The 13,235-nt window shown below is 34.5% G+C and overlaps 1 protein-coding gene across 1 annotated transcript in view; it reads left to right on the top strand.

Annotated features, from left to right (window-relative positions):
• LOC115422649 (transcription factor E3-like) overlaps window positions 1-13,235 on the top strand; it is a 42,546-nt gene that overhangs the window by 13,389 nt on the left and 15,922 nt on the right. The window contains exons 5-6 of the mRNA XM_030139091.1: window positions 96-272; window positions 2,395-2,493. Of these exons, the coding sequence (XP_029994951.1) occupies window positions 96-272; window positions 2,395-2,493 (276 nt within the window). The remainder of the gene's footprint in view (window positions 1-95; window positions 273-2,394; window positions 2,494-13,235) is intronic.

The following is a 13,235-nucleotide window of genomic DNA, read 5'->3' on the forward strand; positions in this document are numbered from 1 at the left end:
GTACAAGGAGACTCTGAAACAGACCGTTGAGTCAGACCTGACGGATGTAACGCTGCGTCCTCATCCGTCCATCTGTCCGTCCGTTTGTCCTTCAGGTGCAGACTCACCTGGAGAACCCCACCAGGTACCACATCCAACAGGCCCAGAGGCAGCAGGTGAAGCAGTACCTGTCCACCACGCAGGCCACCAAGACGGCCATTCAGAAGGCCGCCGGAGCATCGCCAAGCCCCTCCCACCAGTCAGGCCCCGCCCCCAGCAGCCCTAGAGAGGAGGTACACGCCCACATATTTACAAACTCACAAACACAGCAGGGAAAAATTAGGAAATTAGCGATCATGTTTCAATAATGGGTGAAAAACACATGCAGTAGCAGATTCTGAACATGCGGCCCGTTGGCCAAAACCGATCTGTCAAAGGTTTGAATCCGACCCACGCGATGAATTTGCAAAGTGCAAAAAGTACACTGATGATGTTAACAGTAAAGGGTCGAACTGGTTTTAGTTCAGGTTCCACATACAGACCAATATGATCTCATGTAAAAACAAAATAATAACATAATAACCTATAAATAATGAGAACTCCAAATTTTTCTCTGTTTTAGTCCAAAAAACCCATTAAATTATGAAAATGTTTGCATTAACAAACTATCCTTTAACAATGCAATATGAATAAACTGAACAAATATGAACCTGAAATATCCAAAAAAAATAGTGCAATTTTAACAATATTCTACCTGTTACTGAATGTTTTGTGCACTTGTAGATCTGAACCATAATGCACATGTATAAATGATAATCTGAGGCAGAATATTGTTAAAATTGCTCTAATTTTTCTAAAGAAATTACAATTTTTTCTGGTTATTCATAATAATAATAATAATAATAATGGATTGGATTTATGTAGCGCCTTTCTAGACACCCAAAGCGCTTCACATTATTGACCCATTATTCATTCGCTCTCACATTCACACTCTGGTGGTGGTAAACTACATTTGTAGCCACAGCTGCCCTGGGACAGACTGATAGAGCGGTCACATCTTTGTTTATTAGGATAATTTGTTACTGTTTAGTTCAGGTTCCAAATACAGACCTATATGATCTCAAACAAAATAATAACATAATAACCTAGAAATAATGACTCTGAATTGTCTACATGGTTTAATGTGAAAAAAAATTACATTATACCTATAAATAATCATAACTCTAAATTTTTCTCTTTGTTTTAGTGCAAAATAAACATGAATTTATGAAAATATTTACATGTCAAAACTATCCTTTAACAATAAAATATGAATAAGCTGAAGAAATATGAACAACCTAAAATGTCTAAAGAAAATTAAGTGCAATTTTGCCAATATTCTGCCTATTATTAAATATTTTGTGCATTTGCAGATCTGATCTGTAATACACATGCATAAATAATAAATTGAGGCATAATATTGTTAAAATTGCACTTATTTTTCTTAAGAAATTTCAGGTTGTTCACTTTTTTTCCACATCTCTTTTTCTTTGGATAGTTTGTAAATGTAAATATTTTCATAATTTAATGTTATTTTTTTTGTACTAAAACAAAGAGAAGAGTTTGGAGTTGTCATTATTTATAAGTTATTATGTTATTATTTTACTGATCAAATGGGACTGATTGTGGAACCTTAAAGAAGCTGAGTTTGACCCCCCTGCCTTAGAACGTCTGTAGGCGTCTGCAGGACCTTCGCAGATCGTCTTAAAGCCTCTGTTTCCTGATTCCTGCTGAACGCCGAAGGCCGTAAACGGGACGACTCACCAGTTCTGGGTGAACTTGGTCAGCAGCTTCAGTTGTACTTCCTGTCCGAGTCACAGTCTGCTGAGTCGGCGCTCACTGAGGATCTGAGTCAACGACACGCAACGCAACGCAACACACATTCACAACGCTCGCAACGCACACTCGACACACAACACTCACAGAGTTTCCGCTTCAGCTGAATCAAGTTTCTGTGGTGAAACAAAAACACACTTAAAACCGGCTCCAGATCACAGTCAAAAACATGGATCAATGAGTTTAGAGCAGTGGGGGGTCAAACATACGGCCCGTGGACCAGAACCGGCCGCCAAAGGGTCCGACCCGGCCCACGGGAGGAATGTGCAAAGTGCAAAAATCACACTGAAGATGTTAACGATCAAGGATGTGAAAATCATTTTAGTTCAGGTTCCACATACACACCAATATGATCTTCAGTAAAATAATAATAACATATTAATATATAAATAATGACAACGCCAAAGTTTATTTTTTTCTTTTTAATGTCAGAAAAAGACTGAGAACCGCTGCTTTAAACCTAGATGACAAATAAATGACAAATACATCTGCTTCATTTGATGCTGATCGATGTCACTCTGCTCTGATTGGTCGATTCAGATCGAGGACGCCGTCATCGATGACATTATCAGCCTGGAATCGAGCCTGAACGACGAATACCTGACGCTGATCGACTCTGGACTCCCGCTCGCTACCACGGTAACGTCAACACTCCCATCATTCTCAGTATGTACGGCTGATGTTTGGGTTTGTTTTTGTGTTTTTCTTTCCCCATCGTCATGAACTCAGTGTCACAGGAACACCTTCAGGGATGAGTCCAGATATGGGGCTGATGTTCACGCAAACTCAAGGATGAAATCAGGAGTGTTTGGTCAAAGGTCAAAGGTCAGTGTGACCCAGTGGAGGGGTGGATAGGAGGAAAACCATCCCACTGGGTCATGTATATGAACAGTCAAGGGTGTTGGACTGGTTTTATTTCAGGGTCCACATACAGACCACTAGGATCTCCAGTAAAATAATTACATAATAACCTGTAAATAATAACTTTGAATTTTCTTCTTAATTTAATGTAGAAAAAAAAATTCTATCATGCTTATAAATAATGATAACCCCAATTTTTCTCTTTGTTTTAATCCAAAAAATACATTAAAATATAAAAACATTTGCATTAACAAATTATCCATTAACAATAAAGAGTGAATAATCTGAAATATCTAAAGAAAGTGTAATTTTAACAATATTCTGCCTGTTATTAAATGTTTGTGCCTTTGTAGATCTGAAGTTGAAGCATAATATTGTTAAAATTACACTTATTTTTCTTAAGAAATTTCAGGGTTTTTTAGGTTATTCATATCTTTTTTGTTTGGATAGTTTCTAAGTCGGTGTTTATTGTTATGAGTCTGTGACTAATATCTGAATTCCTTATTCTTTATTTATTTATTTATTATTATTGTTAATTATCATTTTTATGGTGCAACAGGATGGAAATGTTCATGGGTTTGGGTATTAAAAAAAAAAAAAAAAGATGACTGTATTATGCTTTTCTGGATGACTCGATGTGTCATAAAAAACACTTTGAGCAAAAAATAAATGGGTGTTTCTATGAAACTGGTCCTAAAAACAGGACATGGGGTTAAAAATTCAAACCAGATCTAGACGAATGTTATGGAGTAAGTTTGGCAGCACTTTGGGTCTATTCTAAAAATAAGTAATTTCTGAGATAAAAGAGAAAGTATTTTTCAGATAAAGCACATTTTTATATTATTTTACATTATTTTTTATACTAAAACTGAATGTAACATGGTCTAAAGAACACGAAAATTACATGCTACTATTTTTTTGAATATCTCTTTATTCTCTCACAGGTACATTTTGGAAATTGAACTAATTATGCAAGGCAGAGTGTTTCACAAAATTGACCGCTGTTGCAAAATAGTTCGCGATTTATATGCATTTAAATGCTCAGATTCTGCATGTAACACCAGTGGACACGATGGGTTCCACACCAAACCTGGAATGAGACTGAGATTGCTGAAAAACCCACATGTGTGGATTAGAAAAACCACTAGGATGGACACGTTTAACACAGTGTTAGTATTTAGAGTCTATAGAAGAGCATTTACACACGTTTTCACATCTAATGCACTGACACCTTAGGGAGCTTTAATGTCCATATTTGGGTCCTATTTTTGGACCCAATATTTAATTAAAAATTCATTAATTATAGGATGGCTCAGAGCAAGAGGATAATTTTATATGCATTTATCAGAGGTCATCATTAGGTCCATTCTGGGGGAAATATGTCTAAATTTACCTTTTGTTATTGGGTCTACAAAGCTGGAAAAGTGCCAGGTACCAACATGAACCCAGTTTCATAGAAGCAGCCAAAGGTAAATCTTTTCATAATTTAATGTTATTTTTTTTAAGTGGCTACTGACTCGAAGTGTTGGTTTGTCTATGACCACAGAGTCCGTCAGCGCCCTCATTGTATCATGTCTAGACTGGTAACTTATATTCCAAAAAAGTACCAAGGAAATCAGATAGAGAATAGGCCGTGGAAGACTTGAGTTCAATTCCCAATTGGAGCAGATTTTTTTTTTTTCCTAAAGATTTTCAAACGGCTGGTGGTGGTGGTGGGGAGGGGTAAGTAAATCTGACATTGATAGAAATCAGCCACTGGGACAACGTTCATTGTACACAATTCCACAGGACCACAGCACTGACCTGACACAGAACTGAAGTCACACGTCACACTACTGCAGGGGTCACCAATCCTGGTCCTCGAGGGCCGGTATCCTTCATGTTTTAGATATTTCCCTCTTCCCGTACACCTGACAGTCGTGATCAGGCTTCTGCAGAGCTTGATGATAGGCTTATGGTTTGAATCAGGTGTGTTGGAAGAGGGATACATCTAAAACAAGCAGGATACCGGCCCTTGAGGACCAGGATTGGTGACCCCTGCACAACTGCATCTATCTAACCTGTAGCTCCGCCCACCTTCTCCAGCCTCCAGAGTAAAGAACACCATAAAACAACATACAGAGTATTTACATCAGTAACTCCTGTTCTATATTGTATATTATCACTAATTTGTCGTTTCTTCCATCAGTTGCCACAGAACTGTGGTAGAAAAATGCACAAAAGAATGAACTGAAGTATGCGCCTTATTGTATGACTACAGTACTGTGGCAACAAGAGGATAATGGTTAAAAAAAAATAAAATAGAGGCTAATGAGTTCATGTAACATTATCCCTGATTGGCTCTAGTACAAATGCTAACATTTGATTGGTCTGTGGCGATAGACAAACCCATATTTTGTGCCACAGTACTGTGGCAGTAGCCATTGCCTATTTTTTTGCACTAAAACAAATAAAAACTTGGAGTTGTCATTATTTCTGGGTTATTATGTTATTATTTTAATTTTACTGGTCTGATCCATTTGAGCTCAAACTGGGCTGAATGTGGAACCTGGACTGAACCTGTTCTACTGGATGTTAAGCTGCACTTTCAGTTTGTTGCACATGCAGATCATTTCTACTGAGGTGTGATTAAAAAATGATCACAGATTCAGCCGTGGTGTTTCCACATCCCTTTCACGGCTGACGCCGACAGTCTGGTTTTGCATCGACTGCAGCAGATTCATGAAAGGCCGTCAGATCAGACCAAACCGGCCCACATCCAGACTTCCTCGTTTGTGCAGCTGAGGGTGGAGAGGGTGTGTGTGGCGCAGATAGCAGCTCAATGGGAGGGTTTTTTTTTTTTTTTTGTTTCTTTCTTAAAGAGACGTTTCCCCATTTTTCAACAGTCGTCCGAACTGAAAGAGGAAGAGAGGCTGCCTGTGTGTGTCTGCATGTGTGTGTTTGTGTGGTTTGTAACAGCAGCAAAAAACACACAAAGATGAGGATTTTAGTTTTACTGCCCGACCATGAGAAGAGGAGGATTAAATCAGAGGTAAAACTGTTTCTTGTTGTTTCAGGTTTGTTTGATTTTGGAATGTTGGAGTTGTGACCTTTGCTCTCTAGGGTCTAAAGCTGCAGATCTGGGACTCACTGCCTTTTTCCTGTCGTTAAAAGAAACAAATTACTTTATACAGAAGTTAAAATCTGGACGTATTATCTGCAGAAGTAAACCTGCTTCTCATGCAGAACATCATCGGTTCTGCTCAGATTAACCCGTAAAGACCCAGTGCTATGCTTGTGTCAGTTCACATGTGATTTTTCTTCTCTATTTAACCTTTTCTAAGTGATTTAACACCATTTATTATAAGATTATCCTCCGTATTTTGCATTTTTCCAGTGAAAATCATGTATTCTCCTATATTTAATTCACTGATCATGCTGATGTTCATTAAAGCTCAGATTAAAGTTCAGGGTTATTGTATCAAAAAATGACTAAACTGGAAAGAAATGACTTTTTTAGTAAAATCTATCATTAACTGAATGTAAAACCAAGTGTGTCTATCCACTGTCATTGATCCAACTGATCCAACAAGTTGCTGTTGCTTATTGTTTTTGTTATTTTTTCAAATCCATTTTGTTCAATTTATGGATTACTTTGCCTGTTTTGGTTCATTTTCTTGCTTATTTTACTCTTTTTTTACTTAATTTTAGTCAAATATTTGCTTATTTTTTTCATTTTATTTATTAATTTGGACATTTTTAATTCATTTTTGTATATTTTATTGATTATTTAACATAAACACAGTGTGTCCATCCACTGTCATTGATCAAATCCATGGGTTTTACTGGTGAATCAATGTTGTAGAAGATGACGGTGTTTCCACGGAAACTACAGAGCCTCTGAACGTCCAAATGGGTCATATCTGATGACCATGAAAAGATGAAAAACTGTATTTTACACCAATTATTTACATGTATTGATAGAATTAGTGGATCAACAGGTATTAAACGGTTTAGATCAGTAGATGGTTTTGGTCACTGGTGGATGTTTGGGTCTTTAAGGGTTAAACATTCCTCTGCAGATTTAACCCATAAAGACCCAAACAGTAAATGTGAGGTGTTTAAGGATATTTGATCCACTAAACCTATCAATCCATGTAAATAAGTGGTGTAAAATGCTTTTTTTTTGTTGACTTTATTTGATATTTCTATATTTTTTTGTACATCTTTGTACAGAATTAGTCCAATGTGTAATTAGTGTTGATCATTTTATCCAAATTGAGATGGGAATGAATGGAGTCTCCAACAGTCATTTTAGTGTATTTTTTTGTCTATTTTAGCAGATTTTGGTGTATGTTTTTGTTTGTTTGTTATTATAGCATGTTTTGTGTGTATTTTAGCATATTTTAGTACTTTTTTTGTGTTTTTAGTGTATTTTGGCATATTTTGGTCCTTTTTTTTGTGTATTTTAGCATATTTTCTTTTTATTTTAGCACATTTTAGAGTGTGTTAGTGCTTTTTTGTGGTTTTTAATGTATTTTGGCATATTTTGGTGTATGTTTTGTATATTTTAGCATATTTTGGCATGTTTTGTGTATGTTTTTGTTATTATAGCATATTCTATGTGTATTTTAGCATACTTTAGTGCTTTTTTTGTGTTTTTAGTGTACTTCGCATGTTTTGGTGTATTTTTTGTGTATTTTAGCATATCTTCTTTGTATTTTAGCACATTTTAGAGTATATTAGTGCTTTTTTGTGGTTTTTAGTGTATTTTCGTGTATTTTTTAGTATATTTTAGCATATTTTGGCGTATTTTGGTATATGTTTTTGTTATTATAACATATTTTGTGTGTATTTTAGCATATTTTAGTGCTTTTTTGTGTTTGTAGTGTATGTTGGCACATTTTGGTCTATTTTTTGTGTATTTTAACATTTTTTTCTTTGTATTTTAACACATTTTAGAGTATATTAGTGCTTTTTTGTGGTTTTTAGTGTATTTTGGCATATTTTGGTGTATTTTGAGGTATGTTTTTGTTATTATAGCATGTTCTATGTGTATTTTAGTATATTTTAGTGCTTTTGTGTTTTTACTGTATTTCGGCATATTTTGTTGTATTTTTTGTGTATTTTAGAATATTTTCTGTGTATTTTAGCACATTTTAGTGTATATTAGTGTTTTTTTTGTGTTTTTGGTGTATTTTGGCATATTTTTTGTGTATTAGCCTATTGCATATTTTGTGCGTATTTTAGCATATTTAGGTGTATTTTAGTGCTTTTTTGTGTGTTTTTAGTGTATTTTGGCATATTTTTGTGTATTTTAGAATATTTTCTGTGTATGTCAGCATATTTTTGTGTATATTCATGCTTTTTCCTGTGTTTTTGGTGTATTTTGGCATATTTTAGTGTATTTCTTTGTGTATTTTAACATATTTTAGTGCCTTTTTGAGTGTTTGCAGTGTATTTCTGGATGTTTTTCTAGTGTGTGTTAGTGTGTAATAACTCCAGTCATTCATGGGTGAAGAGGTTCAGGTATGAGCTTTAGCAGCGTCAACGTCAGTAGCAGGTATTTTAGTCATGGACAAATGGAAATGGAATGTTAACTGGATTGAAACATGGTTCAGACTAGTTCAACACAATAACCATTAGACCTGTTGGAGTGATATTTATGTCAATGGAAAGAATGAAATTTGAAAAACATCTGAAAAAGTCATAAATTGGAGCTAAAACCTGCAGATGCACCTCGTCTCTCAAAAACCACCAGACTCCTTTGACAAAAGCAGAAGTTTTATGTCACAACTCAGGAGTTTTTGGATCTGAGCGAATATGTTAAAACATGAAATAACACAAGCAAAGAAGAATAAAATAGAGCAGCATGTGTTCTGAGAGGTCCAATCACTGTGTAAATGCAAAGAGGTGACGGTTTTTGATGGCTGTTTTTAGTCCAAAATGGCGGCGTTGTGTTTCTGCTGATAAACACAGATATAAGCAGTGAACCAAAATTAAGTTTCACTTTTTGTCGGTAGAACTTACTCCACATTAGTTCAGACTGTGGGAGGAAAAAGATGAAAGTGTGATGATTTCTAGAGGAAAAAGAGCTTTATAACAATTGAACAATATGAAGAATCCATCAACTGGTCAAGAAATCTATGAAAATCTTTTTTGAAGCCTTAGAATAATGTCATTGAAGTGCAGGACTCTTTCTTTCTTTCTTTTAAAAGTGCATGATTTAAAAAAAAAAACAAAAAAAACCCTGATGATCAAAATGATCCTAAATACGGTATAAAGAATACTAAATACTGTATAAATTATACTAAGTACTGTGTAAATAATACTGAACATTGTATGATACAAAACAGTTTGTAAATTATATTAGATACTGTGTAAATGATCCTAAATACTGTATTAGTGATAGTACATACTCTATAAATAATAATAAATAATATACAAATTATAGTAAAGACTGTATAAAGAACTCTAATCCCTGTGTAAATTATAGTAAAGTAAATCCTATGTAAATGATAGTAAATCCTGTATAAATAATAGTAAATACTGTATAAAGAACACAAAATTCAGTCTAAATGATAGTAACTCATGTACAAAGTATAGTAAATCCTGTATGAATGATAGTAAATACTGTATAAATTATGCTGAATAGAGTGTAAATGATAGTAAATCTTGTATAAATGATAGTAAATCCTGTATAAATAACACAAGTCAGTCTAAATGATAGTAACTTGTGTATAAATGATAGTAAATCCTGTATAAATGATAGTAAATACTGTATAAATAATCCTAATCCCTGTGTAAATAATAGTAAATCTTGTGTCAGTGATAGTAAATCCTGTATAAATGACAGTAAATCCTGTATGAATGATAGTAAATACTGTATAAATTTTGCTAAATAGAGTGTAAATGATAGTAAATCTTGTATAAATGATAGTAAATCCTGTATAAATAACACAAAAGTTAGTCTAAATGATAGTAACTTGTGTATAAATGATAGTAAGTCCTGTGTAAATGATCATAAATACTGTCTAAATAACCCTAATCCCAGTGTAAATAATAGTAAATCTTGTGTTACTGGTAGTAAATCCTGTATAAACATGTGTTCAGAGAACGTAAACCTCCGCCAGGCACCCTGAACAGTGTGCATGTGTGGATCGACTGTTTCTTTTTAAATTCAACAGTTTCCAGGTTGTTCCATACAGCAGAAAAAGTTGAAGCTTGGTACCACTCATGTGTTTGTCAAATTATATTCAATTCCAATCAATATTTGTTGAGTTCTAATGAAAAATGTGTCATAAATGGGATTTTCAGTGTTAAATGTAAATGTCCACAGAGTCCACATTCCACAGTGGATGTGGACAATTTTGTGCCAGATACAAGATATTGTTCTAAGCTACAGGTGGATCAAATTGGAGGCTAATCGGAGTCGTTTTGAATTTTTTTATGAATTTTCGAAAATTGCTCAATGATGACAGATAGGAAAATTGTAGATTTTGTGACCTTGCTGTGACCTTGAACTTTGGCCTACTAGGCCCAAAATGTCATGGGTTGGTCCCAGGGCCTAGGCCTATCTGTGGGGAAGATTTAGGAAAAATGGTTGGAATTGTTTTCCCATAAAGTTGCTAACAAACAAACAAACAAACAAACAAACAAACAAACAAACAAACACACAAAGCAAAGTGATCACAATATGTCCTGGCAGAGGTAATGACAGTAAAACCTGTATAAACGATGTTAAATACAGTGGAAATGACAGTAAATCCTGTATACAGTAAGTGCCAGTAAAGGTTCTGCTCCTGGTTCTGTGGTTGTGGTCCAGTAAATGTTCTGGTTCTGGGGTTGTGGCCCAGTAAATGTTCTGGTTCCGTGGTTGTGGCCCAGTAAATGTTCTGGTTCTGTGGTTGTGGTCCAGTAAATATTCTGGTTCTGGGGTTGTGGTCCAGTAAATGTTCTGGTTCCGTGGTTGTGGCCCAGTAAATGTTCTGGTTCCGTGGTTGTGGCCCAGTAAATGTTCTGGTTCTGGGGTTGTGGTCCAGTAAATGTTCTGGTTCTGGGGTTGTGGCCCAGTAAATGTTCTGGTTCTGGGGTTGTGGTCCAGTAAATGTTCTGGTTCTGGGGTTGTGGCCCAGTAAATGTTCTGGTTCCGTGGTTGTGGCCCAGTAAATGTTCTGGTTCTGGGGTTGTGGTCCAGTAAATGTTCTGGTTCCGTGGTTGTGGTCCAGTAAATATTCTGGTTCCGTGGTTGTGGTCCAGTAAATATTCTGGTTCCGTGGTTGTGGCCCAGTAAATGTTCTGGTCCTGGTTCTGTGGTTGTGGTCCAGTAAATGTTCTGGTTCTGTGGTTGTGGTCCAGTAAATGTCCTGGTTCTGTGGTTGTGGTCCAGGGTTCTTTGGGGGTCGGATCTGCTCAGTGTCACAGTTGGACTTATCTGACCCGTAGGAGGACGTTTCTTATCCTTCCAGATGATTTCCTGTCCGATCAGCAGATTCCTGAGCTTCTGGAAAACTGTGAAAGCGCTTCAGGTCGTCCCGGGTCGGACAGATTCACACCAACTGGAAAACAAGAGAGAACAATTCACACCTTCACTGAAGTCAGACAGAAAAACAAAAACATCCAAGAATCTGAGAGTTTCAGTAAATGAAGCTGAAAACCACATTTACCCCAAGACAGGAACAGGAAGTGAAACAGGAAAGACTACAACTAAGGCTGGAGGGTAACAAGTATTGGGATTTAACTTTTTATTTTTTGTTTTATTTTTTATTATACTGACAATTTTCCATGGACGTAAATGACCAGATTAAAAACCACAAATAATCATCTTTTACATAGTTTTAATTTTGTTGAATAAGAATTCAAATTTTCCTCAATATGCTGAGTTTTATCTTGTGTCTCTTGTATAATTTATTATTATTATTATTATTATTATTAATAATAATAATAATAATATATTTTATTTATAAGCGCCTTTCAAGACACCCAAGGACACTGTACAAGATAAAACAGACAATGCATAAAATACAAAGAAATAAACAAATAGATAAAAGAATAATTATGATATATAGAAATGAAGATATAAAATGGAGAATAAAATTTATGGTTATTTTCATCTTTCGTTTTCATTTTTTACACATTTTTTTGTCTTCTTTCACATTTTCATCCTGTCACATCTTTTCTTTCATTTTGTTGCATCATGACTCATCCATAATTTTCATTTCGTCACATCTTTTATTATGTTTCCGTCTTGTTATTATTGTTTCGATGCGACTAGTGAGAGGTTTTTCGTTAATGTGTCGTGTAAATATGTCTTGGTTTTTGTTTAAATTGTGGAAAAACAACACATGAAATATTTGCTTTGTAATTAAATAAACGCGTTGTGTTAAAATGAATGAAATTCCTCTGCAATAACACCTTTGATGCTAAATAAACAAGCTTGAAATGATGAATATTCAACAACAGGAACTCAAAATGTCACGGAGAAAAACTGGGCACAGGTAGTTTTTATAATCAGCAACACTGAACCAATTAGATATTGATTAATAAATGAATCTATACTGATCAGTATAATCAGTAGTTGGTTTACATGCTTTATTTTATTATTTTTAAGACTCAATGATCTGATTCCAGCTTCATAAATGTGAATATTTTTGAATATTGTTGGATTCTGGACTTCTGGTTTGGTCTTGGTTGTTTTATGACATTTTATTGACACACACACACACACACACACACACATATATATATATATATATATATATATATATATATATATTTATATATAATTGTTTTTTTTACATTTTTGTAACTTTTTTGTCGGAGTGTTTCCTTAATGTTTATCTTGTTACGCCTTTTTGTCACGTTGCATCTTTAACATTCCATTTATGTAATATTTTTGTTCGTTTCTTCATGTAACATCCTTCATAATGTCATATCATTTTATTCCATATTTTACATCTTCTTTGTTTGGTTATTTTGTGTTTTATGATGGTTTTGTTGACTTTTCATTGGGGGTTTTCAGTTTTCACTTGGTTTATTTGCTTGTTTTTAAAGATAGTATAAAAAATTAAGTTATTATTAGGAGTGTGTATTGGCAAGAATCTGGCGATACAATAAAAATCATAACACTAGGATCACAATACGATATATCACAATATATCACGGTACAAAAAGATAAAATGACAATTCTTTATTGGTTTTGTTTCTTTTTTAAAAGATTATTTCCTGGAAGAATGGAATTACACCAGAAATATGCACAAATACTAAACACACTTTTATTTGATCCCAACAGGATCTAATGTTATATCACAAAATGTTCCTGTGTTCAAACTTACATTCTGTTTTACAGACATTACAGTTTAAGATCCTGTTCAAATGTTCATATTCTATTAGTTCAGAATTAACATCACAACATTATTCATGTGTGATACCAACAAAGGAACTAACATTATTTAGTAAAAGAGTGTTAAATAATAATAAATAAAATATAAACAAAAAATAAAAACAAAAAAAATGAACCTTCATAATATCTGCATTTGAAT

This window comes from Sphaeramia orbicularis, chromosome 7 (assembly GCF_902148855.1).
Source record: "Sphaeramia orbicularis chromosome 7, fSphaOr1.1, whole genome shotgun sequence".
Lineage (NCBI taxonomy): Eukaryota > Metazoa > Chordata > Actinopteri > Kurtiformes > Apogonidae > Sphaeramia > Sphaeramia orbicularis.